The sequence below is a fragment of the Euleptes europaea genome, chromosome 4 (assembly GCF_029931775.1).
Source record: "Euleptes europaea isolate rEulEur1 chromosome 4, rEulEur1.hap1, whole genome shotgun sequence".
NCBI lineage: Eukaryota > Metazoa > Chordata > Lepidosauria > Squamata > Sphaerodactylidae > Euleptes > Euleptes europaea.
The window spans coordinates 60984952-61012177 of record NC_079315.1 but is presented as its reverse complement, the minus strand read 5'-3'; the positions used below and the strand labels follow the sequence as shown (position 1 = coordinate 61012177).

The following is a 27226-nucleotide window of genomic DNA, read 5'->3' as shown; positions in this document are numbered from 1 at the left end:
GGGATATGTAGACTCTCTCTTTATGCTTATAACAGAGCAGTAGTACTTTTTTAGGTTCTTGCTGTCTTTTTCAACACACAGTATGGGTGTTTGGCCAAGACAGATAAAAATGGTGCTGTAGGGCAGGTCAACACCTTGGATGCATTAGGTCTTAAGAGGACAGGCTGCTGACTACTTCATAAACTCTGATATCAAATTACCACCGAGCAGTCCCAGGAAGCATGCTGCAGGCCCTACGATGTCTAGCATCTGTTCAGTCAGCAAACTTCCTGGCACATCAAGCAAACTAGACGTTGCCTACCCAAAGTAAATGCCTTGCCTGAGCATATCTGATAAAGTTGCAGCACCTAGTTAAGCAGAAAGCTGTTAGAACAGTCCAGAGTTGAGTGTTCCAGTGTAATTATTTTGTGAAACAACTAAGACATCATTTTGAAAAACTTATCGATTACACAGCCTGTCTTATTACCAAGATAATCAATTTTTGATAATTTAGTATTTACATATCTATATATTTACACACACACAAAACCACTAAGGCCAGAAATGGCAGTCTTGATTTACTGAGGCTCTTCAAAACCCAGGGTCGGCGTTTCAGCAGTTGCCCGATTTTCCAGCTCCAGCACATAAGGATTATATTCCTCCTCAAGCTTTTTCTTCCAGATTTTAACTAGAAAATAAGAAAGTAACTAGCTTCTTCAACTGTTAAATCTAAGGACAGAAGCTACATATTGCAAAGCTCAGAAGTGTGTATGGTATTTACTTGAATGCAAGATGTTTTTTTCCCCAGGTTCACTATCAAAAAAGGGGTGTTGTCTTAAATTTACATACAAGTTCAATATAAAAAAAAAGAGAAACTTTTTGTGTATAACATTTTGGGGGGTTGTCTTTACATTCAGAGTCATCTTTTTTTCAAGTAAATATGGTAATAAAAATAAAAGATGGGCATTCATGCAAGACTTTTTGCATCATAGCCTTGAGAATATTGCATTTTGAAAAATCTCGCTCCCTCTAACCTTGGAACTGTTTTATCTAGCAGAGGTCCCAGAACACTCAACCATTCAGGGACACAAGGATCCGCTTCCTTATGCAGGAAGCTGAAGATAATCTGCCTATATAATGGGGGCAATTTTAGAGCAAGAGAAGGAAATAACCTCCGCTTGTCCAGAATTTTGCTTAGGCTATTGCCAACTGACAGTTAACTATTTCAGCAAATAGCTGAAGGGCTATTTTCATTTACTCTGTTCTATGGGTACAAAGGATAGCTAGCATGATAGTGCGCTATCATGCACATTTTTATTGCTCCCAACTTAATAGTGATGCACCTATCATTTGAGGTAAAGTATTATCAGGTGAAGGAGGAGAGAACAACAGGAAGCGGCAGGGGACCACAGACTTACACCTCACATGTTGTCTTGCAGGGAGAACAACAGCACTCTCAGATTGGTAGCCCTCCGCCTCCCAACATTCAAAATACCAGAGTGCAAAATACAAGAGCTCTGAAGATCAGTGCAGAATTGTCCTACTGTCAAAGTAAATAAAACTCACAACTAGTCTCAGGCAACCACAGAATAAACATGGCTACAGGGCCGTGTCAATGTTACCCCTGACTGCACACACACTTACCCTCCTGTAGACTTGCACTGAAAAAGGGAACTGCCTGCAGTCTCAATGACATAATTCTGGGTCTATCAGTCTAGGGCAAACAATAAGGGGCGTGGGGAGGAGGGGGTGGATCCTAAAATATCAAATGAGGATTGTCTGAAGACCCCTTTGGTTGGCAACCAAAGATACGAGCTCCGGAGGTCTGAAAGGGTTCACCAATATCCCATAATACAGGGATCCCCAACATTTTTGAGCCTGTAGGCACCTTTGGAATTTTGACACAGCATGCTGGACACAGCCACAAAAGAAGTTGGAGCGAATCATACAATGGCTACCGCAGCGTAACCTCCACACAGTGAAGATCCTCATGCTGTTGCTTCATTTTCAAAAACCTGCACAGCCATTCAGATCTCCAATGGCCAGTCAGAAGCTTTGCTGGGCAGAAGCCACACCTGGCCCTGCCCACTTTCTCAAAACACTTGATGAGAGCCAGGAAAGGTGTTGGCAGGGGCCCTGGTGCCCACAGGCACCATGTTGGGGACCCCTGCGATAATACAATGGAGATAGGGCATGCATGTTCTGTCTGGTTCTTCTAAAAGGGTCAGAAACCTTTCTGTTTTCCAGTCTCACACATTACACCCACACTTTGGCATCTATTGTTAGACGTCAGTGAGCTTCCCAGGCATTTCAAGAGCAATTCCATAGTCACATAAAGATGGCTGTCAAATTGCTTCTTGAGTGCTTAGCTGAAGTTTCTACTCATATTTTCCTAATTTTATGCGGCCACTCAAATTCATTGCATTTTGCAGCTCAGTTTGCAACAAGAAAATTGGTTCAGGTAATTCTTTATGTAGCTGAGAATCAAGACCGGCATCATCTTGTTTGAAAATCATACCATATCAGAAGCGGCATTCGGAATGAACATATCAACTGAATTCTAAAACCTAGACGGAAAAGACTGCAGACTAGGTGGTGGTGGTGGTGGGAACTCACTGTAATTTGGTACATCCTCATCAGACTCCGGAGAGGGTGCTTTAACAACATCTTGTAGGTTGTTCTCACTGTCGTCGGTTTTAGAACGAGTACAGTCGCTTTCGTTTTCTTCACCAGCACAGTCTCGCTGTACAGCTGCAATCATTTCTTTATAGGACGACCTTGCTTCCATTGTCAGCTCCACCATTTTATGAAAACAGTCCTAGTATAAGACGGTAATTAAAAAAAACCAAATCCCTATTTTAGACTGGTAGTCAGCTAACTCTTCAGCAGTTTCTTATTAAAACACAAAAATGCAAAACCCATATAATTGTATTTCCTACTAATGTTCAGGCTTAAGAAAATATTTTTTAAAAAACAGGTTATTAAAGGGATTCACTAAGAGAACCGTGTCGGAAATTTGCTTGTCAATCTTGTCTGCTGAATAAAAGGCACTACCCTTTGATCCAAGAAGTGCTTTACGTGAGCTTCTCAGGTCCCAGGCTCTGTACCGGCTTATGGCTCATGCCAGTTTCCTAGATCCACCACAAACTTAGTATTAGAATTCCCCTTATGCTACAAGTGCAAAGGTTTGGGATTGGTGCAGGTGGAAATAAAGCTGCCAGCACTGAATGCTGGAACCAGTACAGCACAGAGGAAATGAGACTGTGGGCGGCATAAAAAGTGGAAAACACAAATCTCAAATGCGGCTAGCTGTCCCTGAGTAAGGGGTTGATTCAAACTTAGGTTTCTCATGTATCTGAAGATATGATTGCACAAGGAGAATCAGAATGTTTGTATAAACTGGCATTGCAACCACTTTCAACTGCAGAGATCAGCAGATCCTGTGCAATTGATTTAGTTTCAGATTTGCAGCCTAACCCCACATAATTACTTTGAAAGAGATTTTGAAGTGACTAGTCAATCTGTGCAATGCAATCACGATTCAGAAAAGCATATGGTAACTCTCCATACGCGGACTGCACACTGTAAGACCGTGTAGACAAGCTGGTGTTGTTACAGAATTAAATCCTGACAAGCTGACCCAGATGATGGAGCAGTGTTAATACCCCCAAACAGCCACTTTTGCTGGTTGCAGCAATACACAGAAATGCAGGGCAAGAAATCTAATGGGCGCAAGTCTGAACACATCTCACCTGTGTAACTTTCTAAAAGTGTTTCAACTAAAACAAAGTTAAGCACAAGTTGCTAAGCAGGGAAAGAATGAAATAGACTGAGGACTGAGAACAGTTTCCTTCAGGTTGCACTGCAGATTTCAGATCAGGTCAGATTGACTGGGGACATGTGGGTATGTGCATTTAGATGCATCTGCTTGAACCAGAATTAGTAGTGCATGGAGCATTGCTTGTGGAAAACCGTTGCCTGGTCTATGTAACAACTGGCAAAAAAGCAGGTGGGGGAAATGGTGGATCTGATGAACTACAGAGATGAAGCAAATTTCTCATAGAGAAAAAGAGAGAGACAGTAGATTTTCAAACATCAAGCCTAATGGTTGGTAATAACCCATAAAATTTCACCAACAACTGTCAAATAGTTAAGTTTTTGTTTTCAATCCAAATAAATACTATAGAAGGTCGTGGGGGGAAAAAAACCTTTAGTAAAACTCACCTGAGCACCATCATAACTGAATATTCCCACCACACTGACAGGCACTGCTTTGTTCAAACAGCGCCCGAGAGCTTTGCGATTGAGAGCAAAGACAAAAGGGATATTCTGTTCGCAAGCAGAGTCAATGATGAGATGCAGAGTCTCATCCAACCCACCTACAGCAATCATACAAGACACAGTTAAAAGGAGAACAAAGTACTGAAACTGCCATCAACACAGCAGACAAACGGGGGAAGTCTTAGTGATTCTGGGCCCCCGAGAAAAAGTGCAGGCTGGGGTCCCAGGATCACGGCCAACCCCCAGAGTCCCCCCTACTAGCCCCCCATGACTGAGGTTAAGCAATGGGCAGCCTTTGCTCTGAGTGAGGCGGGTGGGAGCCACTGCTGGAAGCCAGTGGCTTGAGCCGCAAACGGAGTGGGCACTAGCAGTTGAGCTGACAAAACCACCACGTCTCCTTTCACTATATAGTTATCAAGACAGCTGTACATTTCCAATAATGGGATGCTTGCTCTGTAAAACCTCTCATTACCCAGACCACCCATCATAAATAATGTCTGTGCACGTTAATAGTAAAGTCAGATCCTTTTAACACACAAGCTTCACCTTTTGACTGAATTTTTTCACAGTTTGGGGAAATGATGACACATTTCAATTTTTTCAACTTCAGGTGTTTCAAGACTTCTCTCAGCCCCATAACAAGCCTACGTTTCGTCTTGGCCTTGACTGGATCTTTCTGATACTGGCGGTCTTGAAAGCGAACCAGCTCTTTCAAAAGATCGGTTACGCAGCTGTCAACCTCTTTACAAAGGACCTGGGTACAGTAACTAAAGAAAGAACCAACTCTTTCAGTAACATGGCAGTAACAAGGGTTCATCTTTCCTTTTCTTTTTTTTTGTCTACTCCATCCAGAGAGAGAAACAGAAAGACAGATGGACAGAAGCAGAATATGTCATGAACAAATCAAAATACTTACTCTCGAAATCTTCTGCTGTGGATCTTGGGAAGGGTGGAATTTAGCTGTGCAGGAGCAAGGGAGTTTTCTGAAGTGCCACTGACTTCTATACACTGCTCAGGTACTTCTGAATTACTCTGAGTCACAACTACAAGATCCATAGGGGGTTCTTCTGCAGACTCTGAAGGTAAAGGAAAGTTGAATATATGATGGATATATGTTTTTTTTGTTGACCAGGAATGTAAGATCCATATTAGACACTTATCAGTTTTATTTCACTTTTTGTTCAGCAGCAGATTGCCAAAATAAAACTGGCATAAAATTAATGTGGACACAACCATTCAAAGGTTATACTAACAAATCTTTGACAGATTGTTCTCAAGATACTTTCTGATAAAAAGTAACATCTGAGCACATTTGTAGGGAAAACTTCAATTAGGATCGTTCTATATGACTTGCTCTATGGCATTGTTTTTAGATGCATGCAGTGGGTTACAATTTAAGCAACCTTTAAAGATAAAGTAAATTACATCAGTGGGGGAAGATGTTTTGCTACATATGAAACCCAACCAATTACTCAACACACTGAAAGCAAATTAATGCACTGAATAAAGAGGTTTAAAAAAATCTAGAGGCATGCACAGGCTAATCACAAGAGCTTTTAATGAATCATTCTGTCTCTCAAAAGCTGCTGCAGAAAATAAAATAGACAAAATAAAATGCAGAACTAGAAAAAAGAATGTTTCACATGATGTGGCATTTCTTCTCAGTTTAAGCATTCACTATTCAGTGCCCCTGAAACCCCTGGTATTGAGTGCAGCCAGTACCAGAAACCAAATCAAATTTGGGATGGGGAAATGAAGACTAGGCACTGACCACAGCAGTTTCCAAGGGGAATAAAAATTTGACCATTTCTATAGTTAAGTTTCAAAGTGGTTAACTGTCATTGTTAGTTATTTATGTGTATGTGCATTCCAAACTAAAGCTCTGGAAGAACCACAGATTCCGATGTCATGAGTTCTGCTTCAATAAATATTTCTGGTAATACCAAAATCCAGAGAGTAATAAGATAGGAAACCATTTCACAAGCAATCCCTAGATTTTAATCTGCACATACATACTGTTGCAATTATATCTTAAACTATGCAGTGCAAGTGCAACATAACTTTTTAGTGGCATTTCATTTTCTGTAAAAACAAAAGATTCCTTGCCTAGAGGTGAAAACTAATAGCAACCAGATTCAAATTATACCTGCTTTGGTGTCTTGAGAAACTAACTGATCCTCAGGAGTAGATTCCATACACTGCTGATCATCTTTTTTATCCTTCAGAATCTCTGTCTGTTCTAAAAGATGTTGCTGTTTCCGCTGTTCTCTCTCTTTCAAAATAATCTTTAAAATAAAAATACTTTGATATAATTTCCCAACAAACATACACCTTCTTCCATGAAGATCTTCTTCTATGAAGATCTTTCAGCTCGCACAAAGTAGTTACCTTCCAGTCTTTATCTACTGATGGGGTTGCCAACCTCAAGGTGGGGCCTGGAGTTCTTCCACAATGACAAGTGATATCCTGGCTACAGAGATCTTGTTCTCACAGAGGAAATGGCAGCTTTGGAGGGTGGATTCCACATCACCACATCCCTGTGGAGCTCCCTCCCCTCCCCAGACACTACCCCAAATCTCCAGGAATTATCCAAGCTGGAGTTGGCAGCCCCAGCTGCTAACTGCAACTCTGCTTTTGGGGGGGGAACAATATGGACTGTACTGTCTTAAGAAGAAACAGACTCAGGATGGCAAACTTAAAAGCTGCCCACAGGAAAGAACTAGTGTTATGCTAGGGAACTCCCAGTGTTCAGTTAGCCATTCAAATCACCTTTGGACTAATTTAGAAGTGGCTTAATCAAAACTTGATTCCCCCCACTCCCACATTTATATTATACTTGCTCTAAGTTATTAGCCTTTAACACATTTTTGTATAGAAATAATTTGAAGAGCTTTTCACACAGGAAGGTGTATTAAGCTAAAAATGGCTTCAGTTAAAGAATGATAACCTGAATCAGCAATTAATACACAGCTGGCTTTTTTCTCATAATTGAAGGAATTTAAAATGTCTTGCTATGGCAAGACACAAATCCCGCATAAAGCATGTTAATGAGTCAGAGGAATAAGAGTGACTCTAGACTTTGAAGAAAGGTTCCATTTGAATGCACCTTTTTCAGAGATGTTGGCTTTTTTGCCTTGGGGACTTCTCTCTGCTTTCCCTTCTTGACCAAAGGAGAACTGGAGTCCAATGGATTATGTGGAACCTTTTCTTGGTGTAACAGATGGCTTTTTATTACTGGTGTAGATTCCTTTGAAGGCAATGTCACTGCACTACCAACTGAAATAAAAGCAAATTTATTATCAAAAAACAACTCTAAGGCTGAGCTCCTTCTTTACATGTAAATAATAATACAAATTAGACAGAGCAACCATATTTTAGATTAACCAGATTTATCAAAGCTCAGCGTGTAAATTACACTGAAACCTGGGAATGCATGGTGCATTTCTCTTTTGCTGGTGTTGTACATTACCTAATGGTTTGACTAGCTTGTAGGATGGGGCTTTTGATTTTAACAGTGCTTTATTCCACTTGTGAATAAAACTGTATTGTGAGCATGAGAGTTTTTGAAGAATATCTCATTACTGCAGGTATATGCATCCGTCTAACATATTGTATCTTTTAAACTTGTATAATCATTAGCTGAGATTTAGCTTAACGCTGTTTTGGAGTATGGCAAAATTGGTCTCCTTGAAGCATTTCTGGGCAATGCCAAATTTCCTTGGAATTTCTTGCACCCTATGCACAGGTTTTGTTCTTCTGTTCCAGAATATACTTAAGGTTCTATCCAGAAGAATGGGCTGTACCTTTTTAGACTGCAGGTTGGGAGGGAGGGTAGGATTTTGACTACATGCTACTATTCTTGAAAAACTTCAGTAGAAAATTTCCATCAGTATAATTTTATGTACCACTGTACAACTTAGGTGGAACAATGGACATATAATTCAATTTTGGATGCTACTAGATATTACACACCCTGATCCGGATGGCCCCGGCTAGCCTAATCTCATCAGATCTCGAAAGCTAAGCAGGGCTGGCCCTGGTTAGCACTTGGATGGGAGACCACTAAGGAAATCCAGGGTTGCTACGCAAAGGCAGGTATGGCAAACTACCTCTGTTCATCTCTTGCCTTGAAAACCCTAAGGGGTCATCATATATTGGCAACCTGATAGCACTTTACATACAGGAACCATGCATCATTATAAGCTTTCAAAAGTACATTACTATTCCTAAGATTCATTGAATTTCAACCACAAGTTCTCAAATACATCGCTGAAAAGCTAACAAATGTTCACTATTTGCAGACATTCATTTTTATAGAACAAAAAGTAACCTCAAAGGTGGAAAACCCATACATAACCATTCTTACCATAATAAAGAAAATCATCAGTGCCTGATGAAAAGTGGAACAGATAACATTTTACTTCTACTGGGCTTCAACTTTTAAATTGCAACTGAAATGGTAGTGGAAACAATGAGGCATTAATGAACAAAGTTCATTTTTCTTTATCCCTTCTGTGCCACTGCAACATGAGCTACATTACAACCTTGCAACATTTTGTCTGTACTGTGTGTTACATGTAGCGTTCCAGCAACTGGCACAGAGACACAATGAGAATTATTATAATAACCAGTGTAAAGAAACAAAGAAAGCCAGCGTGGTATAGTGGTTAAGGTGTCGGACTAGGACTTGGAAAACCCAGGTTCAAATCCCTACTTGGCCATGGAAGCTTGCTGGTTGACCTTGGGCCAGTCAAACACTCTCAGCCCTGACCCTGACTAGTATTTGGATGGGAGCTCCAAGGAATACCAGGTGTGGGATGCGGAGGCAGGCAATGGTAAACCAGCTCCAAACGTCTCTTGGCTTGAAAACCCTACAGAGTCACCGTAAGTCAGCTGTGACTTACACTAACAAATACATTAACAGGAAAAATAAATAAATTATGGGAACAATACACAGAAGAACTATACAGAAGAGACAAAAGGATAATAGATTCCTTCCAAGAAGAATCTTTTGAAGAAGAACCTGCAATTTAGAAAGTGAAGTGAAAGCTGCTCTCAAAGCAATTGGGAGAAACAAATCACAAAGAGTAAATGGAACAGTAATGGAGCTATTTCAAGCCATAAAAATGGAATCTATCAAAATCTTAACCAGAATATGCCAACGCTCAACCTACATTCCAATTCCAAGAAAGGAGACGCCAAAGACTACAGCAACTATTGGACCATAGCACTAATTTCTCACACGAGTAAAGTGATACTCAAAATCTTAAAACAATGACTGTTACCATATATGGAATGAGAAATGCCAGATGTTCAAGCTGCATTCAGAAAAGGAAGAGGTGCTAGAGATTGCACTGCAAATTTATGGTGGTTACTGGAGCATATGAGAGAATTTCAGAAGAAAATCAGCATTTGTTTCATAGATTACAGCAAAGCTTTGACTGTGTGGATCATGAAACTCTATGGTTGATTTTAAAAGAAATGGGTGTGCCACAACATCTGATTATTTTGATGTGCAACCTATAATCTGTACAAGAGGCTACTGTTAAGAAAGAACATGGAAAAACAGAATGGTTTCCAACTGGCAAAGGTGTTAGACAAGGATGTATTTTATGTATTTTGTCTCCCTATCTCTTCAATCTATATGTCGAACATATAAGGAAAGCTGGATTAGATTTAGCTGAAGATGGGGTGAAAACTGGGGGAAGGAACATTAACAATCTGAGATATGCCGATGACACCACATTACTGGCAAAAAATAGTGAACACTTGAAATGACTACTGATGAAGGTTAAAGCAGAAAGTGCCAAAGCAGGATTACAGCTGAACATCAAGAAGACAAAAGTAATGGCTATGGAAGAATTATACAACTTTAACATTGCCAATGAAGAAAATGAAATTGTTCAAGACTTCCTATTCCTTGGCTCCATTATCAACCAAAAGGGAGACTGCAACCAAGAAATTAGAAGGAAACTGAGACGGGGAAGAGCAGCTATGAAGGAGCAAGAAAAGATCTTTAAGTATAAGGATGTGTCGCTGATGACCAGGATCAAGATAAATCATACTACAGTATTCCCCAATACTATGTATGGGTGTGAAAGTTGGACAGTGAAGAAAGCTGATAGGAAGAACGTTGATTCATTTGAAATGTGGTGTTGGAGGAGAGTTTTACAGATACCATGGACTGCCAAAAAGATAAATAAGTGGGTTCTAGATCAAATTGAGTTTGAGCTCTCCCTGGAAGCTAAAATGAGCAAACTGAGACTACTTTAGTCACATTATGAGAGTCACTGGAAAAGACAATAATGCTAGGAAAAGTTGAAGGCAGCTGGAAATAGGAAGACCCAACATGAGATGGATTGCCTCAGTCAAGTAAGCCTCAGCCCTCAGTCTGCAAGACCTGAGCAAGGCTGTTAACAGTACGAAATTTTGGAGGTGATTAATTCATAGGGTCACCATAAGCCAGAGGTATTTCAGTGTGCTGAAAATTTGAAACCAACAAAAAAGAAAATGCTCTTAAAATTTATACCTGAAAGCACCACAGGCTTCGGTGATTTCTCTGCATGCTGTTTTTGTTCCAAAGCAGCCAGCATCCCTCCCAAATCCAGCTGCACAGGAATCTGACTTTTCCGACTGCTCTTAGATGACCCCTGAAGAAGGAGTAAAGTACATAAAGCTCTTTCACTTTGGTTAAAAACTGTGTTTGTATCTACAAAGCAATGTCTATGTGATTGGGCTCACATAAGACAAATTTAAGATGGGAAAAACTGGTTTACCTGCGTTTTCCTTTTTTCTGTTGTACTGGATGAAGGTTGTCCACCTGCTTTTCTTCCAGATTGTTCATCTGGCTTGGGAGTTACCAGAAGACTGTGAGGATAGCCGTCATAAGAATCATACTCAGATTTCCTGGTTAGGATTACCTTTGAAGTACAGAAATGCAATGAAGCCACCATGAAGGAACAGGAAAGTCCCACATATTTACTGCTTTCTACTTAACTTTTTTAAAGTTTAAATTCGCTAGTCCAAGCTCATACACACAGCTAGAATTCCATGGGTTTAGAAGGATGAAACTCTGAACACTGAAATAAAGAATCTCCCTCTCCACAACCTTGGAAACAGGTTTTTTATTTCCTTACAAGTGAAACTGTCAGCATACTTTCTTCCACCCTTCAATTAAAATTAAAATGATCAGGCCATATATGAAATGATTAGATCATTTATTGCCAAGAAGACAGAACACAGGACACAAAGTTGAATGGCACACCATCAATGAAAAAGGAAAATATCTTACTTCAGTCTTCTCCCTAGTAGTAGGCGTTGAACAGTAGGACTTCGGCGTCCCTAGCTTGTGGTTTTTATCAGTAGCAGCAGCTAAGTTAGGAAATTCTTCATCATCCTGAGTCAATGAAAAATTAAGTTAGCTTGGGCTATATTTTACACGCACATTTTCCCTACCTTCACTTATCAACAAACCATTTGGAATTCTAGGATATGCATGTCTTACTCATTTCCAATCTTTTTTCCTTCCTACTTATTAACTAGTGAATTATTTGTGGCGAGTGGAAGAACCCCCACATATCTCCTGATATGGGAGCTGGTTAAGCCATTCAGATTTTGCTCTATGAATCAGGATCTACTGAGCTTGATCCTCATCTCTGCCATACACACTCCCTCTGGGCAAGCCACTCTCTCTCTCCCCCCCTCCATTTGTAATAACAATGCTGACCTACTTCATTTTACTGTAATCCTTCCAACAATCTTATAACGTATGTTAAGGTCTTTGGACTTTCTAAGACAATACATAGATGCTACAAATTAGTTGTCCTTCTCATTTATACTTTTTTTTGGCAATCAAAGTTAGGTACATATGATTATTTTGAGAGTTAAGCAGGTACTAGTGAAGGGATCAATGCAAAGCCTTAAAACCCAAATGACTAACGGCTAATTCAGGGCGATTTATTTTAAATGATCCTGAATCACCATTATGTTGCTTGGATTGCTATGTGTACTGTGGTCAACCTCAGACTTTCTGCCTACTGTACTATATTTAGTGATATATAAAGAGAAGTCAGTGTCCTCCAGTCCAGCAGACTGGACTAAGTTTACATGGATCTGAGGCACTGCATCAAGGGCACACACACAAACCTCTGAGATCACTGGACATTGAGCTTCAGTACCTCAATTCGCGGAGGTTCTTGAACTAAAGTGCTTTCGTTAAGAAGCTTCTCCACATCACTGTTTGGTTTGGCCTTCTTTTTCTTCTTCTTCTTTTTCTTCTTCTTTTCTGATATCTCTTCGACTTCACTGTCACTGGCATTCTCTCTAGTTTTGGACTGTTGCAAAATGAAGTTAAAAATTACATATAGGGCTAAAGCTGTTAAGCTAAGTTTGCAGAGCAATATCTGGTCTAAAGTTTATACTGTATAAGAAATATAATTTGATTCTCTAGAAGCCAGAATACAAGATGTTTCTTGTTTTCATATGCTTCTGTTTCTGGGTTCTTGGGACAGATGAAACAACTTCCAATGCCTTGTATCAATCTTGTCCACAAAATCCTTATTTTAGCTCCTTAGCACCTGGTTTTTCAGAATGAGTCTGATACATCACAGGAAGCAATGCACCCATCCTATCACATGGAAAGGGATTTACAGGAGAAACTAGGAAAAGGGAAACAAACTACCCCCTGCAAGAAAACATGAATATGCTGTTGACCCTGGTACTTCTTTATATCCCCAAGCACTTTTTATACTTGGGAGTATGTGGCTCCATTTTAAACATAACAAGCATACAATGATGACAATTTAGGAGTTGTGAAGGAATCTCTGGTTTTTTCCTCTGAAAGAATCTCAGAGGTTTTTTCCTCTATCCCATAATACTAAAACTCAGGGTCACTCAATGAAGCTAATGGGCAATAAGTACAAGACGGATTTTTAAAAAAAAGTCTTTACAATGAGTAAAACTGTGGAATTCACTGCCAGAGAATGTGGCCATAAGCATAGGTGGCTTTAAAAGAAAGTTAGATACATGGAGGATAGGTTGGTCAATGGCTACTAGCCATGGTAAGAAATGAGAACCTCCACATTCAGAGACAGTAAACCTCTGATCCCAGTACTAAAATGCAAAACCAGGGCCTCTGTGCACCGTTGGTTGGCCCTCCAAGGTTACCGGTTGGCCACTGTGTGAAACAGAATGCTGGACTAAGACCATTGGCCTGATCCAGCAGGGCTTTGCTTATGTTCTTTACCATTCATGGCGGCAAAGAAAAAAAATAGACAATTGTACCAGTATGCCAAACACACAGCAGATAATTTGGCTCATTCCACACCAAGGCAAGGACAGAATTTTGGGTAATAAAAGAACTTGAAATTACAGAACTAATATTAGTAATAAATCAAATAACAAATCACTTCCCAGTAGAGTTTACAAATTTTTATACTTCTCTAATGCCTAGGCTTATTAGCATTATGTAATTGTATAAGAGAATTGTGCTGTCTGTTACTGACGCATATTATTTCTTCGCTATAAGTAAATAAAGCACAAACAGGGACAGCATTTTAAAAGGATCACGACATTTGATACAACACTGTGGCCTGGAAATTGATCTTATTACCTTATGATCTTCAGGAACACCATCTTTTCCTTCACTGCCAGAATGGCTGCTGGCAAGAACAGAGGAAGGTAAAAGGATAATTCTCTTTGGAGCTTGTGAAAGCACAGTGGCCCAAGACACCTGGGTCTCATCACAGGAACTTGAAGACACCTGAGCAACTGACATTTGACAGAAGACAATATTCAAAATTGTTCAACAACTCTTAACTACTGAACATCCTTGCAAGAAATGGCCTCTGTTAAAACCAAAGTTGTCTTTTAAAAGGCAGTCAGTATCTTTGCTCCATCCACATGCCCCCACCCAAAGGACTACCAAAACTGAGCCCACTGTTTTTTGGGGGAAGATATGAAGAGTTCCACAAAAAGCTCCATTTTGTCTCAAACCTAACATCTATCATATCTGGACACGATGAGTAGCTGTGTTAGTCTGTCTGTAGTAGTAGAAAAGAGCAAGAGTCCAGTAGCACCTTAAAGACTAAAACAATTTCTGGCAGGGTATGAGCTTTGTGAGTCACACTTCTTCCTAGCTCACTTCTTCAGATTTGCACCCCATTTTTCACATTTGGTGCTCGAACAAACCATTTGGTAATTTCATCACTGAAGCAAGCTCTCTCACCTTTTCACTTTAAACGATCAGAAAGACAACCCTACACAAACTATAAGCATGCCTGAGACCCTTTGCTAAAGGAATTTGGAATAGAACAAAGTTTCTTAGACTATGGGTTGCGACCCCATATGGGGTCATATAACTGAATGTGGGGGTCACGAAAAATTTGGCAACTGTAAATGGTAAAATTATATGTATACCAAAGAATTGTTTTAAAATAAATTTCTTTATGACTTATTATCAGTAAATATTTGATTTGTATACCTATTTTATATACCTATATACCCGGGGTCGCATAAAAGGTTTTTGGGTGAAAAGAACATAAGAAAGGCCCTGTTGGTCAGACCAAGGCCCATCAAGTCCAGCAGTCTGTTCACACAGTGGTCAACCAGGTGCCTCTAGGAAGCCACAAACAAGGGGTTGCAAGTGGAAAAATTTTTTAAGAAGCCCTGCTTTAGAATATCCTTCAAATTATCCATCTTAATGGTAAACATACTGGCTATCTTGCTTTTGGTATGTGTTTAATTCTGACAATTATATTCAAGTTCAAGATTTGTAGGAGACTTGAAAAACAGAGTTACAACATCCAAGGGCATTTTCATACAATTGCTTAACGTCAGCTAGCTACCTCTTCTGTTGTATTAACACTCAGCATAGCTAGACAAAATTTTCTTCATCCTTTCTAAGAACGCTTATGGGTGAATACTGTTTAGTGGCTCCAAATACAGAAAAAAATGCCTTAAATCTTTAACAGGATGCAGTGTGATCTGACACCCAAGTCGTAGCACTTACTTCCAGTATCAGAAGAATTTCTTAAAGTTCTTTCTGAGGGCAACCTTCTCACAGATATTTCTCCCTACAAAAATATACACACACTCACATATATATAAAATATTGCTGTAAAGTACAAAAATCTGAGTACCATCCATAATTTACCTAGTATAAATTTACCTAGCATAATTAAAAACAGACCACCACTCAGCAGTCATTCTTAAAGACAGTTAAGACTAAAATTAATTTATACAAAACAAAAATACAGAACAAAAAAAGTTTTTCTTGGGTTCAGCTGGGGCAGAGTTGACTCTTAGCTCTATTCGCTGTCAAAAAGATTGGAAACCTGATAAAGAAAAAGTCAAAGAACACCTTTACTTCAGAAGTGAGATGCCGTGGTCATTTCTGAACAAAGTATTTTCAGAAACCCTTCAAAACAATTCAGTGCTTATAATGCAATTAAACTTTAACTCTAGGTCACCTGTTAACTCACCTGTTTTAGTTTTTTAAAATAGAGTTCCTATGTCTCATACACGATGACAAAGAAGTTAGGAAGAGGACACTGATAATACAATTAAAAATAATCCCATCTCTAACTTTCAGGACTCAAAACAGGCAGCATGAGTAGGGGTGGTTCCGGCCCTATGCCGAAGTCAAAAACCTGCTCTTTCCTCCAAGCCCCATGGAACTGCTCAGGGCTATGCCACCATTTTCAGTGGTGTAAACTGCAGTACTGGCAAAGGGGGTGTTAACTATTTTAAGAAACTTATGATCTGTCTTCTGAGGTTGTAGAAAGACTCTTATTAAGTTTTAAAGCAATGGTTATCACCGTAATTGTGTTAACTTTTATTTGGGATATACCTGACTTCCAAAGACTATATTTATTTCATTCTATTGTTCCTCCATTGAGCAAAAAATACAGTCCAAGAATTTTATTGATGGCTTTACATGATTACATTTTGTTACCACTATAGATAAAATGGTCTCTAAAATAATGATACAGAAATACCTGTAAGAAACAAAGTAAATGAGAAAAAACAACAGCCCCAGGGAAAATTTTAATAACTATTTAAGAATTCATTTCCTAATGTAGTTTCATATGTGACAGCACCCAACCCTACTGAAATGATAAATTATCTGTCTACTCTTCTACATTTTTCATCTAAGAAAACACAATTTGCTTGCAAACCATCCCAACAGATACACAATTAAGCAAAGTGGCTGCACATTGACAGTCTTCTGTACAGCTCTGCATCCAACAGCTAACCTCTTTGGTTATTACAGCAGAAATCTTTGGTTTTCCTGTGGATTTCGAAAGCAGCACATCTCCTTCAGCTGAGCTCAACGTCCTCCAGGTACGTTTTTGAAAGTCGAGTAGATCATTATTCCCCGGGCTTTGCAATTTTGGGAAATCTGATAGGGTAATTTCAAACTTAGGTTCTGGAAGCGACTCTGTATTTGGAATGTGCTTGTATTTACTGTTCACAGCTTTACCACGCCTGTCTAATGGGGAAAAAAGTTTGTACGCAATTAAATGATGCACAACAGGGTTTTATACATTTAATAATCTCCTGTATGTCACCTTGAGTGCTTCTTAGCAAAGATAAATAAGTTTAATAAAATAACCGTAGAAAAAGATACAAAGGGGGTACAAAATTGGTTAGATTTAATGTATTCCAAATGTAATTGGTTAGATTAAATGTACTCCAAAATCTACTCCAAACGTAGATTTTTCAAAACTACACAACTAATTAATTTGAAAACCTAGTCTGAGCCTAAAATTTATTTTGCATGATACAAAAATAGCTTATGATTACTAAAATTTATGCAAACAGGATTTTCATGAAACAGAAATCACAAGTAATTGCTGTTTCTCAATCTCCATTTTTAAAAAGCTCTTAAATCAGGTTTTTAACAATGGCACTCAAAATACAATGATGCACAGTAGAATCTAACCAATATATTATCTGTGGATTGATTTGTGAAATCTTTCCAAAATACAGACTCAATCAATAGCTGTAGATATACCTGATTTAATAGGACTTCTGCCATGTACAGCAGTATGAAATGAGCTCCCTGTTGTTATGCAAGAAGAGTGACTACCTTCAGGCCTTTTACAGTCCAATTTTGGTTCCTCGTGTTGTTGTCGCCTCTGTACAAAAACAACCACCAAAAATGTCCATTGGTTTTGGAACAGAATTGAATCAAACTTTGATAAAATAAGAGAGCTTTAAGCAATAAGTAAGTAATAAATGTGCTATCAGATATGGAAGAATATGCATGCAATCCTGAAGGGGGAGGCGAATGCTCAGGGGAGCTGGCGTAACCCCATGTGTGTAAGGGCCCCTTTGTGCCATGATAAACTGGCACTTAAACTGGCATGAAGGCGTTTAAGCCGCACCCCCTGGACATTTACACCAGCAGCATGGCACTCGGACACTGCTGCAGCCTCCTGGCAGGGTTCCAACTGTTCAATGCCCAATGCCGACGTCTTGGGAGGTGTTCCAGGGGGTGGAGCTGCCTTTACATGGCTTCTTAACCCCTTTCAGCCCAGGAATGCTCCCTCACGCTGCAGTGTATTTTGCTGGCATAGCCTCTCTAAAGGCAATGGGGTATTTCCCTCTTTTTTTATTTTTAATGGGCGCATTTTGCCTTTATTCCAGCCAGGAAGCCACTGTGGAGGTGGCGCAGCTGTGCCGCTCCCGGCTGCTGCCTAACTGCCCCCCCCCTTTCAGGAACAGGGTGCCTGTGATAAATAAAAAGCAATGTAATTCAATGAGATTGACAATAGAATTGTAATTTTGAATGGCAAGCTTCATATATATTGTTATACTGAGTCTATGTTTTAATGTTTCTATCATTGTTTATTTGTGTTTGTTAAAATAAAATTGTTTTTTAAAAAAAACACCAAACTTTTTTCATTGTTTAAATTCAATGCTTAGTTGCCTTATTTGTGCAATACCACATTAAATCTGTATGTTATTAAGTAGCTTGATGCTGCTTCATGTTGAATAGCCACGTGAAAAGGAGTAGTTTGTATTAGAGACATTTAATTTTTGCCTGGATAATGAAGCCAAAACTCTCACCAGAAATACACAAAACTCCCTTCAGAAACAGTGCAATGAACTTCTCTCCTCAGTTAATCCAGTCCTTACTTTCCTCATAAATTCAGGTGATTTTCACTTATTTTACCAAGCTTGATATCAGTAAAATTGTCCCAGTTTGACAGGATCTTTAAAAATATTCCAAAAATCTCTCTAAATGGGAAACTTCTGCTGTTATACCATGGCTATATAAAGGTAACTCTTAAGAGGGAGAGAATTTGGCATAGTATTCGAGTTTTGAATTAGGATCAGGGAGACACCCAGGTTCAAATCCCCATTATGCCATGAAACTTTCAGACTTCACAGGGGTGTGTGATGATCAAGTGGAGAAATCTATCCTGAAATCTTTGCTGAAAGGGTGGGATAAAAACATGAAAAACAATTACACCCTTGGACTTTGCAAGTCTTCTCTCCAATGCTTGTCCCTATGCACAGTCCAGGAATGGAGATTACCAACTAGAACCAAATAGGTGGGGAACCCACAAGGACTTGTGGGGAGGGGATCTTATTTTCCCATAACTCTTTATTTCCTCTTTCCCATTCCTGAAATCCTCCACAGCCTCTCCCCTTTTCCTGCTTCCTTCTCTCCTTCCCACCCACCAGCCAACCTACCTTTTTCTGCTCCCATCTTCAGCATTCCCTTTTTCCCTCCCTGGTAGTTGCTGATGGAACTGGCCCCAGTGAGTCTTCCCTCAGAGGCCAAAACTGTTGTGGAAAGGGCCCTGCACCCTCCTGCTACCTTTTACTAACAGAAATCAAAGCTACAACTGGCAATACTGCTGAAGTTGCCAAGCAACAGCCACAAAAGGTGTTCGTTTCTTAAAGCTACAGGCACTGTTTCTAATATTTTGAGGGGGCTTAAACTCCCCAGGCATAATCTTTTCAGTTTTTCTGAAAATCCTGGGGCTTTTTTCAGGTTTGTAAAAAAATACATCTGGTCCATTCATGGCTCCATTCTCCAAATTTAAATATCCATAGATTTGGTCACACTGAGAATTAGCTATATTGGTGATCTTTATTCAGCCCTGGAAAATGTATGACATTTTTCTATTTCACCTTTGGCATCTCCAAATTTTAGAGCTTGCCATTTTAACAGGGCCTTTGTACATGTAATAGTCCATGAAGTCATCCTCTAGCCTCACCCTGGAGGATGTACAGATATAGTTGTGGAGAAGCAGGGTGCATCACTGATAGTTCAGGTAAAGACAGGGCAGAAGAAATGTGTTGAAACAGATTAATATCTGGCACAACAACTATGACCTGGAGAACAGCGACTTACACACGGGTCAGAAAAACATGCCATCATTACTCACCCTGGGAAGGTTTCCAGCCTCTTTTCTGATGAGAGAAGTCTGTTTGGCATAGTCTCTGTCCTGTTGAGAAGAGCTGCGGAGCTTAGAGGTGTTATCACATTGATAGCTGGGAACTGTATTTATATTTCGTGCAGCATCAAGTGAACAAGTACTGGAGTATTCCCCAAGCGAACTACATTCCGTAAGACTCTGAGATGCATATTGGGAAAGAGAAGTAGTAGTATCCCAGGGTGCATCTTGAATACATTCCTGTTGTCTAAATAAACATATTGCTCTTTAGTTCAAGTATGACAACATCTTTAAAAATGTTTTTGCTTGAACACATTTTTACTGGGAATCCAAACATTATCATATCTAAGAGCAATGTTGTTTTAAGCAATGAAAAGCCACTACTAAATCTTGGTCTACTTTGCTAAGCATCCTATGGAAAACAGTGAACACAAAATGACAGGAGGTTCAATACTGAGAACAAGGATGATCTGTTAAACTCAAAGAGGAGAGCATTAATTTGAAGTACGGAACGCCTTCCATAAATCGTAATCACTAATATACTGAAATATGGAAGAGGTTAAAATTAAAATACGTAAGCAACGCTGAAATCACAGGCTGCACAGCAGGGCCGGAAAAATATGTCCTGTTCTTAGCACTAGTACCATAGACAGCTACCATTTCAATAACATCCTTCGTAGAGTTGATGAACAACTATTGTGGATTTCTAGGCAACACAATGAATTTTTAGATACAAAGGATTTTTTTTCTGTTGTGCTGTATATAATAATATAATAAAAGGGCTGTGTTTCTCCCAACTTTACAGTGAATTACTTTAAATATAGGAAGACATTGCCTTTGATGACAAATTGGTAAAACCTATATTTTTTCAACTCTCCATCATCAAGTGACAATATTTTGAATGCTGTATCATGCATCTAATTCAGAACTTGGCACTAATATGGGAATAAAAAAATTCCTACAGATAGGGATTATTGGGGGGGGGAATCTGTAGGGATTTAAAACCCTCCGAAAGTAACAAGTGGTGTTTGTGCGCATGTAGATGATGTACAAAAAAATTCTGGCCAACATCTTAGGTTGACCAAAGCCCGAGCAACCACAGTGGGTAAAAAAACTTAAAAAGTCTGAAGTAAAAATTAATTGAATGGCTAATAGGAGAGGGTGCAAGGAATAGGGCAGTTGTGTAAACTGGAGTTTAAAATATGAACTGGGAGGGAAGAGGGGGACAACAAAAGGGGAGGGATGAGATTTCCCCTCCTGCACATGTCCTCCCAAAGCTCCCCTCTTAACACTACAGAACAGAAATGCATTTCCCTCAGAAAACAGATTATTCGCACAAAATTCAGAGCTCTGTGTTGCAAAAGAACACATTATAGTGAGCTAGGAAGAGGAAAGAAAAACCTTATAGTTTCGTATAAATGCAACAGAAATACACAGCCTTAAGATATACCCACAAGAGCTACAAGCTACTGGAGGTTTATTAACAGGCTACACAACAAACCACTGTTCAAAAGTATTGTGACCCCCCCCCCCATGTCATTTATGCAATTTTCAATTTATTTAAAGAATGAACATCTAATGTATCCTTGGTTGTCATTAAAACAGGGTTCAAATCTCTCATGGGATAAGAATCCACATGCTGCTCACTTATCTATTTTTTAGTACAGGACATTTAAAATCGCTAATTTATAGTACTGAAACTCAGATTACCCCCCCCATCATAGCAAAACAAAAAAAAATAATTTAAAATATTGCAAATACAACTCTTCACATGACTACGATTAGGTCTCAGAACAGGCCTCAAAGACCTTGGACTCACACATTCTCTCTCCTGATGTGCTGAGCCAAGATTGATGACTTCCTGGTTTGTAACAAACTGCAATTTGTTGTGACATCTAAAATCAGGTGCTCTAACAAATTGCAGTTTGTTTCCTACTCAGTCTAATGAAATACGGTATTTCTTGAGGAATGCACAGGAGCAAGGTATCAGCATGGATCCTACTTCTATTTTACCACTCTGCTGAGCAGAGTTTGAAGCCTTCCTTCAAACAGAAGTGCCACTTGCAGCCCATTCCTGAAGGGGGGGCAGTTAGGCAGCAGCCAGGAGCAGCACAGCCTCCACAGAGGCTTCCTGGCTGCTGCAAGGAAAATAAAAGTACTTTCAACATGAAAAAGGGGGAAATGCCCCCAGAGAAAGCAACAGGGCTATGCCACCAAAAAAGGTGGCATAGCAACACCACTGGGGCATTCCCAGGGCAAAAGGGGTAAGGAAGCTGACTAACATCAGCTCCACCTCTTGGAATGCCCCAGGAACACCTCCCTACTCCAGAGTGGGCTTCATCCAGGAAATCCCTGCTGGCGTGGCTGCGCTGGCGGTGGGGGCCGGCAGAGCTCTGCAGCTTCCAGACACCTACATGTTTGCCCCCTCGCTGGAATAGATACAATCTTATTCCATGATAAGGTCGCACCTAAGCCAGCACAGGGTCATGCCAGCTCCTAAGGAGTTGTCATCCCCCTTCAGGAATGGGCTCTAAGTTGAAGGAAGGTTCCTTAGACTGGAGGAACTTCCTTAATTGGTTCTCGTAGGTTATCCGGGCTGTGTAACCGTGGTCTTGGTATTTTCTTTCCTGACGTTTCCCCAGCAGCTGTGGCCGGCATCTTCAGAGGAGTAACACTGAAGGACAGTGTCTCTCAGTGTCAAGTGTGTAGGAAGAGTAATATATAGTCAGAAAGGGGTTGGGTTTGAGCTGAATCATTGTCCTGCAAAAAGTAACAAAGGTAATGTGCTAACCATTGTCCTGTAAGTATCAAGATAATGTGCTAATATGTTAATATGGAACCATTGTATCCTGAAGTGATCTGTTAATGTGTGAAATCCAAAGCTAATCTGCATGGCTATTGTTGACTGTAGTCTTTGTTAGTCTTCCTTAAGTTTAGGTTTGGATCCACCCTACAATTTATTACTCCTTTTATGATAAAAAGCCAATTTTAGGGCACACAATCATGATCACCATTATCTGTGAAATGAACTGTGAGATAGAATTTTCCAGGCTGTGAACCAAATTACTGAATGAATCTGCCAGTTTATTACCAAAGCACTGCACAAAATGTAACTCACCAAACTTCTTTAAGTATTTAAATTCAAGACCTTGGTAAGTTAATAGTCCCCCAAGAAATGAGATGAAGAAGGTACATACTTATCCACTGGTGGCTCCTGTACATATGGGTAGCATGTTGTATAATATCTAGGAAAGACACATGCTTCTGAGGGTTCTGACCATGCCACTGTTACCGCTGCGCATTTTGGGACAAACGGTTTGACCTCTGCTGACAACTTGATGCCCTGAGAAACAAAAGGGGGTTTGGCTACAAGCATTTAAAGATTAATCAGAATATGTGAAAAACCCCATCTATGTGGACAATGTGGTCACAAGAAGGAAAAGTTGGTGCATTGTTCTTCTGCTCAATCAAAACAAGGCTGAAGAAATTAAATCAATAAGAGAACAGTCAGAATTGCACCAAGGATTGTGCGCTCAAGCAAACTTCTTCCAGATATAGCTTTTACAAATATCTGACTTTAGATCATAATGCAAAAATTCAAGAGTATCTTTACTGCATGCACGGCAGAAATTGTTTTAAGATCAGACAAAAAAACCCTTTTGATAATTAACAGCTGCAGAAGTGAGTACTAGCTTAGTTATTAACTGGAGTTAAAGTATCAGGAGCAGGATCACCGTCTTCTGTTTTATGCAAAAACTCCCTCCATCTGATCTAACCCTGGCGTAGCTCCAAGATTCTCAAGGTTAGGGTTCATGTCAGTTAGGGTTCATGTCAGTCAACTGTAAAGCCAAGGACTGGTAAAGAAGCCTAGGAAGTATATGTAACTGAGGCAGTCACATTCATCCCCAAAGCCTCAACCCTAGTTAATAGTACACTAGCATTACATCTGTATGAGCCCTAGAGTAGGATTAAGCAGAAGAACTAAGAGACAAAGTATTCAGTCAACAGTCCAACAGCCTGCTCACTGAACACCCTCTGGCGGTTGTATATGTTCCTGGCAGAGAGACAACAGAAAACCAGCATTTGTCCAAAACATAAATCAGCGTTACATATGTGCAGTGCATGCATTTGTAAAAGGTGATTTAACCTGAATTCTTAAAAACTTCTCATGACTACTTTAGTCATTGAACAGAAAAGTAATCTGACACCTAGTTACATTCATTCTAAAACATATCCAGGTTCTCTTTAAAGCCAAAACCTAGTTAACATACAGGTTATTACAGTTCCCTTATCACTGTTACCTTATAACAATCATCTCTAGACATGTTTGATTCTCCAACAAATGTTAAGGCTCCACAGCACTTCTTTAAACTGCAAGATTATTGTTACTACTTTTCTAAAATGAAATAATCATAGGATTCTAATATAAACAGAATAATGCCTTGATGCCATTGCTATACTTTTCCCACAGAGATGTTAATAATTTTAGGATTATACTACAGTCATAACCTGACGTCAACACTGTTATCATAAAGCAGCTATTGTTTGTGTTCTAACCCAAGATGTATTCTTAATTTGAATTAAAAATCTGAAGAACTCCACACACATATATTTAACTCTTATGGTTTCAATATTACAAGACAATAAATATCTTCACTGTGTTTTCATCTAGGATTTATAGTGAAATGTTATGTTTCACTACAAACAGTCCCACTGAAAGTAGAGCTTAATATAAATGGAAGTGAACTTTTTCCACTGATTTTAATAGATAGTAAGAGGAACTAACGTTCTTTAGATGGGGCCAGCAAACAGCTGTTGGCTAAATCTCCCAAGTCCTGAAAGCCAGGGTGCATCTAAAAACTAAATTACGAATTTCACTTTCCCCTCATTTTTGTCAATGGAGAAAAGTGAAATTTGTAGATTTGTCAGATGCACTCTGGCCCTCAGGTCTTGGGAGATTTAAATGTTAAAAGAAAATGACTCCCTCCAACAGAATGAAAGATTGGCTTGTTTAAAGAATGAAATTATTGGAATCTATTTTGAACATTGTACAACATGGTCTAGAGAGCCAGGGTGGTGTGGTGATTAGAGTGTCGGACTAGGATCTGGGAAACTCAGGTTCAAATCCTCACTCTGCCATGGAAGTTTGCTGGGTGACCTTGGGCTAGTCACACACTCTCAGCCTCAATCCTGGCAAGCATTTGAATGGGAGACCTCCAAGGAATACCAGGGGCATAGCAAGGAGCCAAGCAATGGCAAACCACCTCTGAACATCTGCCTTGAAAACCCCACAGGATCGCCATAAGTCAACTGTGACTTGACAGCAAAAAAAGTCTAAAAAATAAGGCTTTTTTAAAAAATACCAAGGCTAGGCATGCCAGAGAGAGCAACATAATAACTCTCCATATGAAAAAGTTCTAGTATTCTGCTCTTCTGTCCCGCTCCATTATATGAAAAACACTGAGAAATGCCAGGCTTCAGAATTACAACAGATCTCCACACTACAGAGATCAGTTCCCTTGAAGGAAATGGCAGCTTCAGAGGGCAGACTCCATGGCATCACATCCCCACCAAACTCGCTCCCATCCTCAAACTCTGCCCTCCCAGGCACTGGCCCAGACCTCCAGGAATTTCCCAAGATAGGACTGGCAACCCCAGAAATCATCCAGAATATGGAAAATTACAGCATAGAATCTTAAGAGGTTAGCAGGCTGAATTCGGCATGACTTTTATAGGCAAAAACCCATTCACCAAAATCAAGCATTGGATGAATCAGATGTTGCCTGAAAAAGGCTCTTGCCACATTACATGTATTAGAACAGGGGCCCCAACGTGGTGCCTGTGGGTGCCATGGCACCCACCAACATTTTTTTTGGCACCCGCCATGTGTTTTTAGGAAATGGTTAGGGTCATGTAGGCCCTGACATGGATGGGCCAAGCTAGTATGATCTCCTCAGATCTCAGAAGCTAAGCAGGGTCAATCCTGGCTAGTACTTGGATGGGAGACCACCAAGGAATACCAGGGTTGTTATGCAGAGGAAGGCAACAGCAAACCACCTCTGTTAGTCTCTTGCCTTGAAAATCCTACTGGGTTGCCACAAATCAGCTGTGGTTGGACAGCACTTTACACACACACAGGTTCAGGTAGGGCTTTTGCCCAACAGTACTTCTGATTGGCTATGCATATTTTTTAAAATGTTGCCTTGGCAGTAGTTGCCACTACAGTACAAGGTTCTACACTGTATTACTTAAGTTAAACTGTGGTAATGATTTTGTGGCAGGCTCTACCTCCTGCAGCAGCCATTTTGTTGCTGCACCCACCAAGCTGTGTCAGATTTTCAAGACAATCTCTATATAGTTTGAAAAACCACTTCAGGTGGGGTAGGGTTATCAGTTCTGGGTTGAAAACTACCTGGAGATTTTGAGGGTGGAGCTTGAGGAGGGCAGAGTTTGGAGAGGGACTTCAATGGGTATAATGCCATAGAGCCATTTTCCACAGCAGCCATTTCCTCCAGGTGAACTGATCTTTGTTGCCTGGAGATCAGTTTTAATCCCAGGATATCTTAAGCCCCCACTTGGAGGTTGGCAACCCTAGGTGGGGGGAGGGAGGGGTGTATTTCTTTCACCATAACGTCCCTGCTTAAAAGCACAAATTCACAGGTATTCCTTTCCCCCCTCAGGGTGGGGTAAAAAGGCACCAAATAAACACATTGCAAATTTGTATTTCAAAAGGCGATGCCAGAGCCAAACTTCTGGAGTTTAATTCCCAGTGCAGACTGGGAAAGCCAAAAAGGCGCCGGAAACCTGCCCCGGCACACACCCCTGAGGGTGAGGCGATACGCCAGGTCTGGGCCGGGCTTGGAGGAGGCCACCGAGCGACTCAGCCAGGCAACTCTTGCAGCCTGGCCGGTTTAGTCTCCTTGCCACGCCACCACGGACCGGGGGGGGGGGGGGCTCAGTAAAGGCAGCTCCCTTTAGGAGCTTTTCCGAGGGACCATCATGGCCAGTAATCCCCTTTCGAGGAAAACACAGAGCTATGACACAAAGGTGTAAAAACTGAACTTTGTGTGTGTGTGTGTGTGTTGCAGAGTTCAGGGGATGAAGCTGATGGCAGAATACCCTTCAGCTCCAATCCCAACCGGCGCCTCCTGAACTAATGATGGAGGTTGTTTACACACAGAGACACACCCGATAAATGCCCAGTAGGTGACAGACATTCAGCAAGTGAAATGCCACCTTTTGAATTGGAGTGGGACTGCTGTGAAAAACAACAACGTAGGAGTCGTGTCAAAAAAGAGAGGGGTCGGAAAGCAGCAGGGAAGTCCCGTGTCCCGAAAAGGGGGAGAAGAATCCCTTTTTTGCCCAAGGAAGCCTATTAAGACCGGGACGAGGAACGCAGCTGAGAGAGGCAGAGAAACCAGGCGGATTTCCTCGTCCTTGTCTCTTTGAGGGTCGCTCTGGGCTGCTCTCCACCCACAGCATAACCGATAGCGAGAAGGGTGGCTTCATGTTCCTTACCTCCTTGCTCGCTTTCCGCTCTGAAGTCATAGCGG

At 40.4% G+C, this 27226-nt stretch overlaps 1 protein-coding gene across 1 annotated transcript; it reads right to left on the bottom strand.

The window, feature by feature from the left end:
* Nucleotides 1-520: 520 nt before the first annotated feature.
* Nucleotides 521-27226, bottom strand: SECISBP2 (SECIS binding protein 2). The gene is made up of 18 exons (XM_056848535.1): nt 27192-27226; nt 22871-23016; nt 19665-19920; nt 17276-17399; nt 16515-16750; nt 15269-15332; nt 13871-14028; nt 12438-12593; nt 11552-11656; nt 11037-11180; nt 10790-10910; nt 7367-7536; nt 6407-6545; nt 5177-5336; nt 4807-5027; nt 4204-4358; nt 2596-2797; nt 521-667 (listed from the first exon to the last, which is right to left on the bottom strand). Exons 1-18 carry the CDS (start codon nt 27219-27221, stop codon nt 558-560), a joined length of 2697 nt encoding a protein of 898 aa, XP_056704513.1. The 5' UTR covers nt 27222-27226; the 3' UTR covers nt 521-557.

What these genes read in the sequence shown, in the direction of transcription:
- SECISBP2 (XM_056848535.1), bottom strand. Translation starts at nt 27,221, where the DNA reads ATGACTTCAGAGCGGAAAGCGAGCAAGGAG. An exon ending in CACAGCAGAAGATTTCGAGA is followed by an intron (nt 5,028 to 5,176) that starts GTAAGTATTTTG and finishes TTCTTTCTTTAG; the next exon opens with TTACTGTACCCAGGTCCTTT. An exon ending in TGAAAAAATTCAGTCAAAAG is followed by an intron (nt 4,359 to 4,806) that starts GTGAAGCTTGTG and finishes TGATTGCTGTAG; the next exon opens with GTGGGTTGGATGAGACTCTG.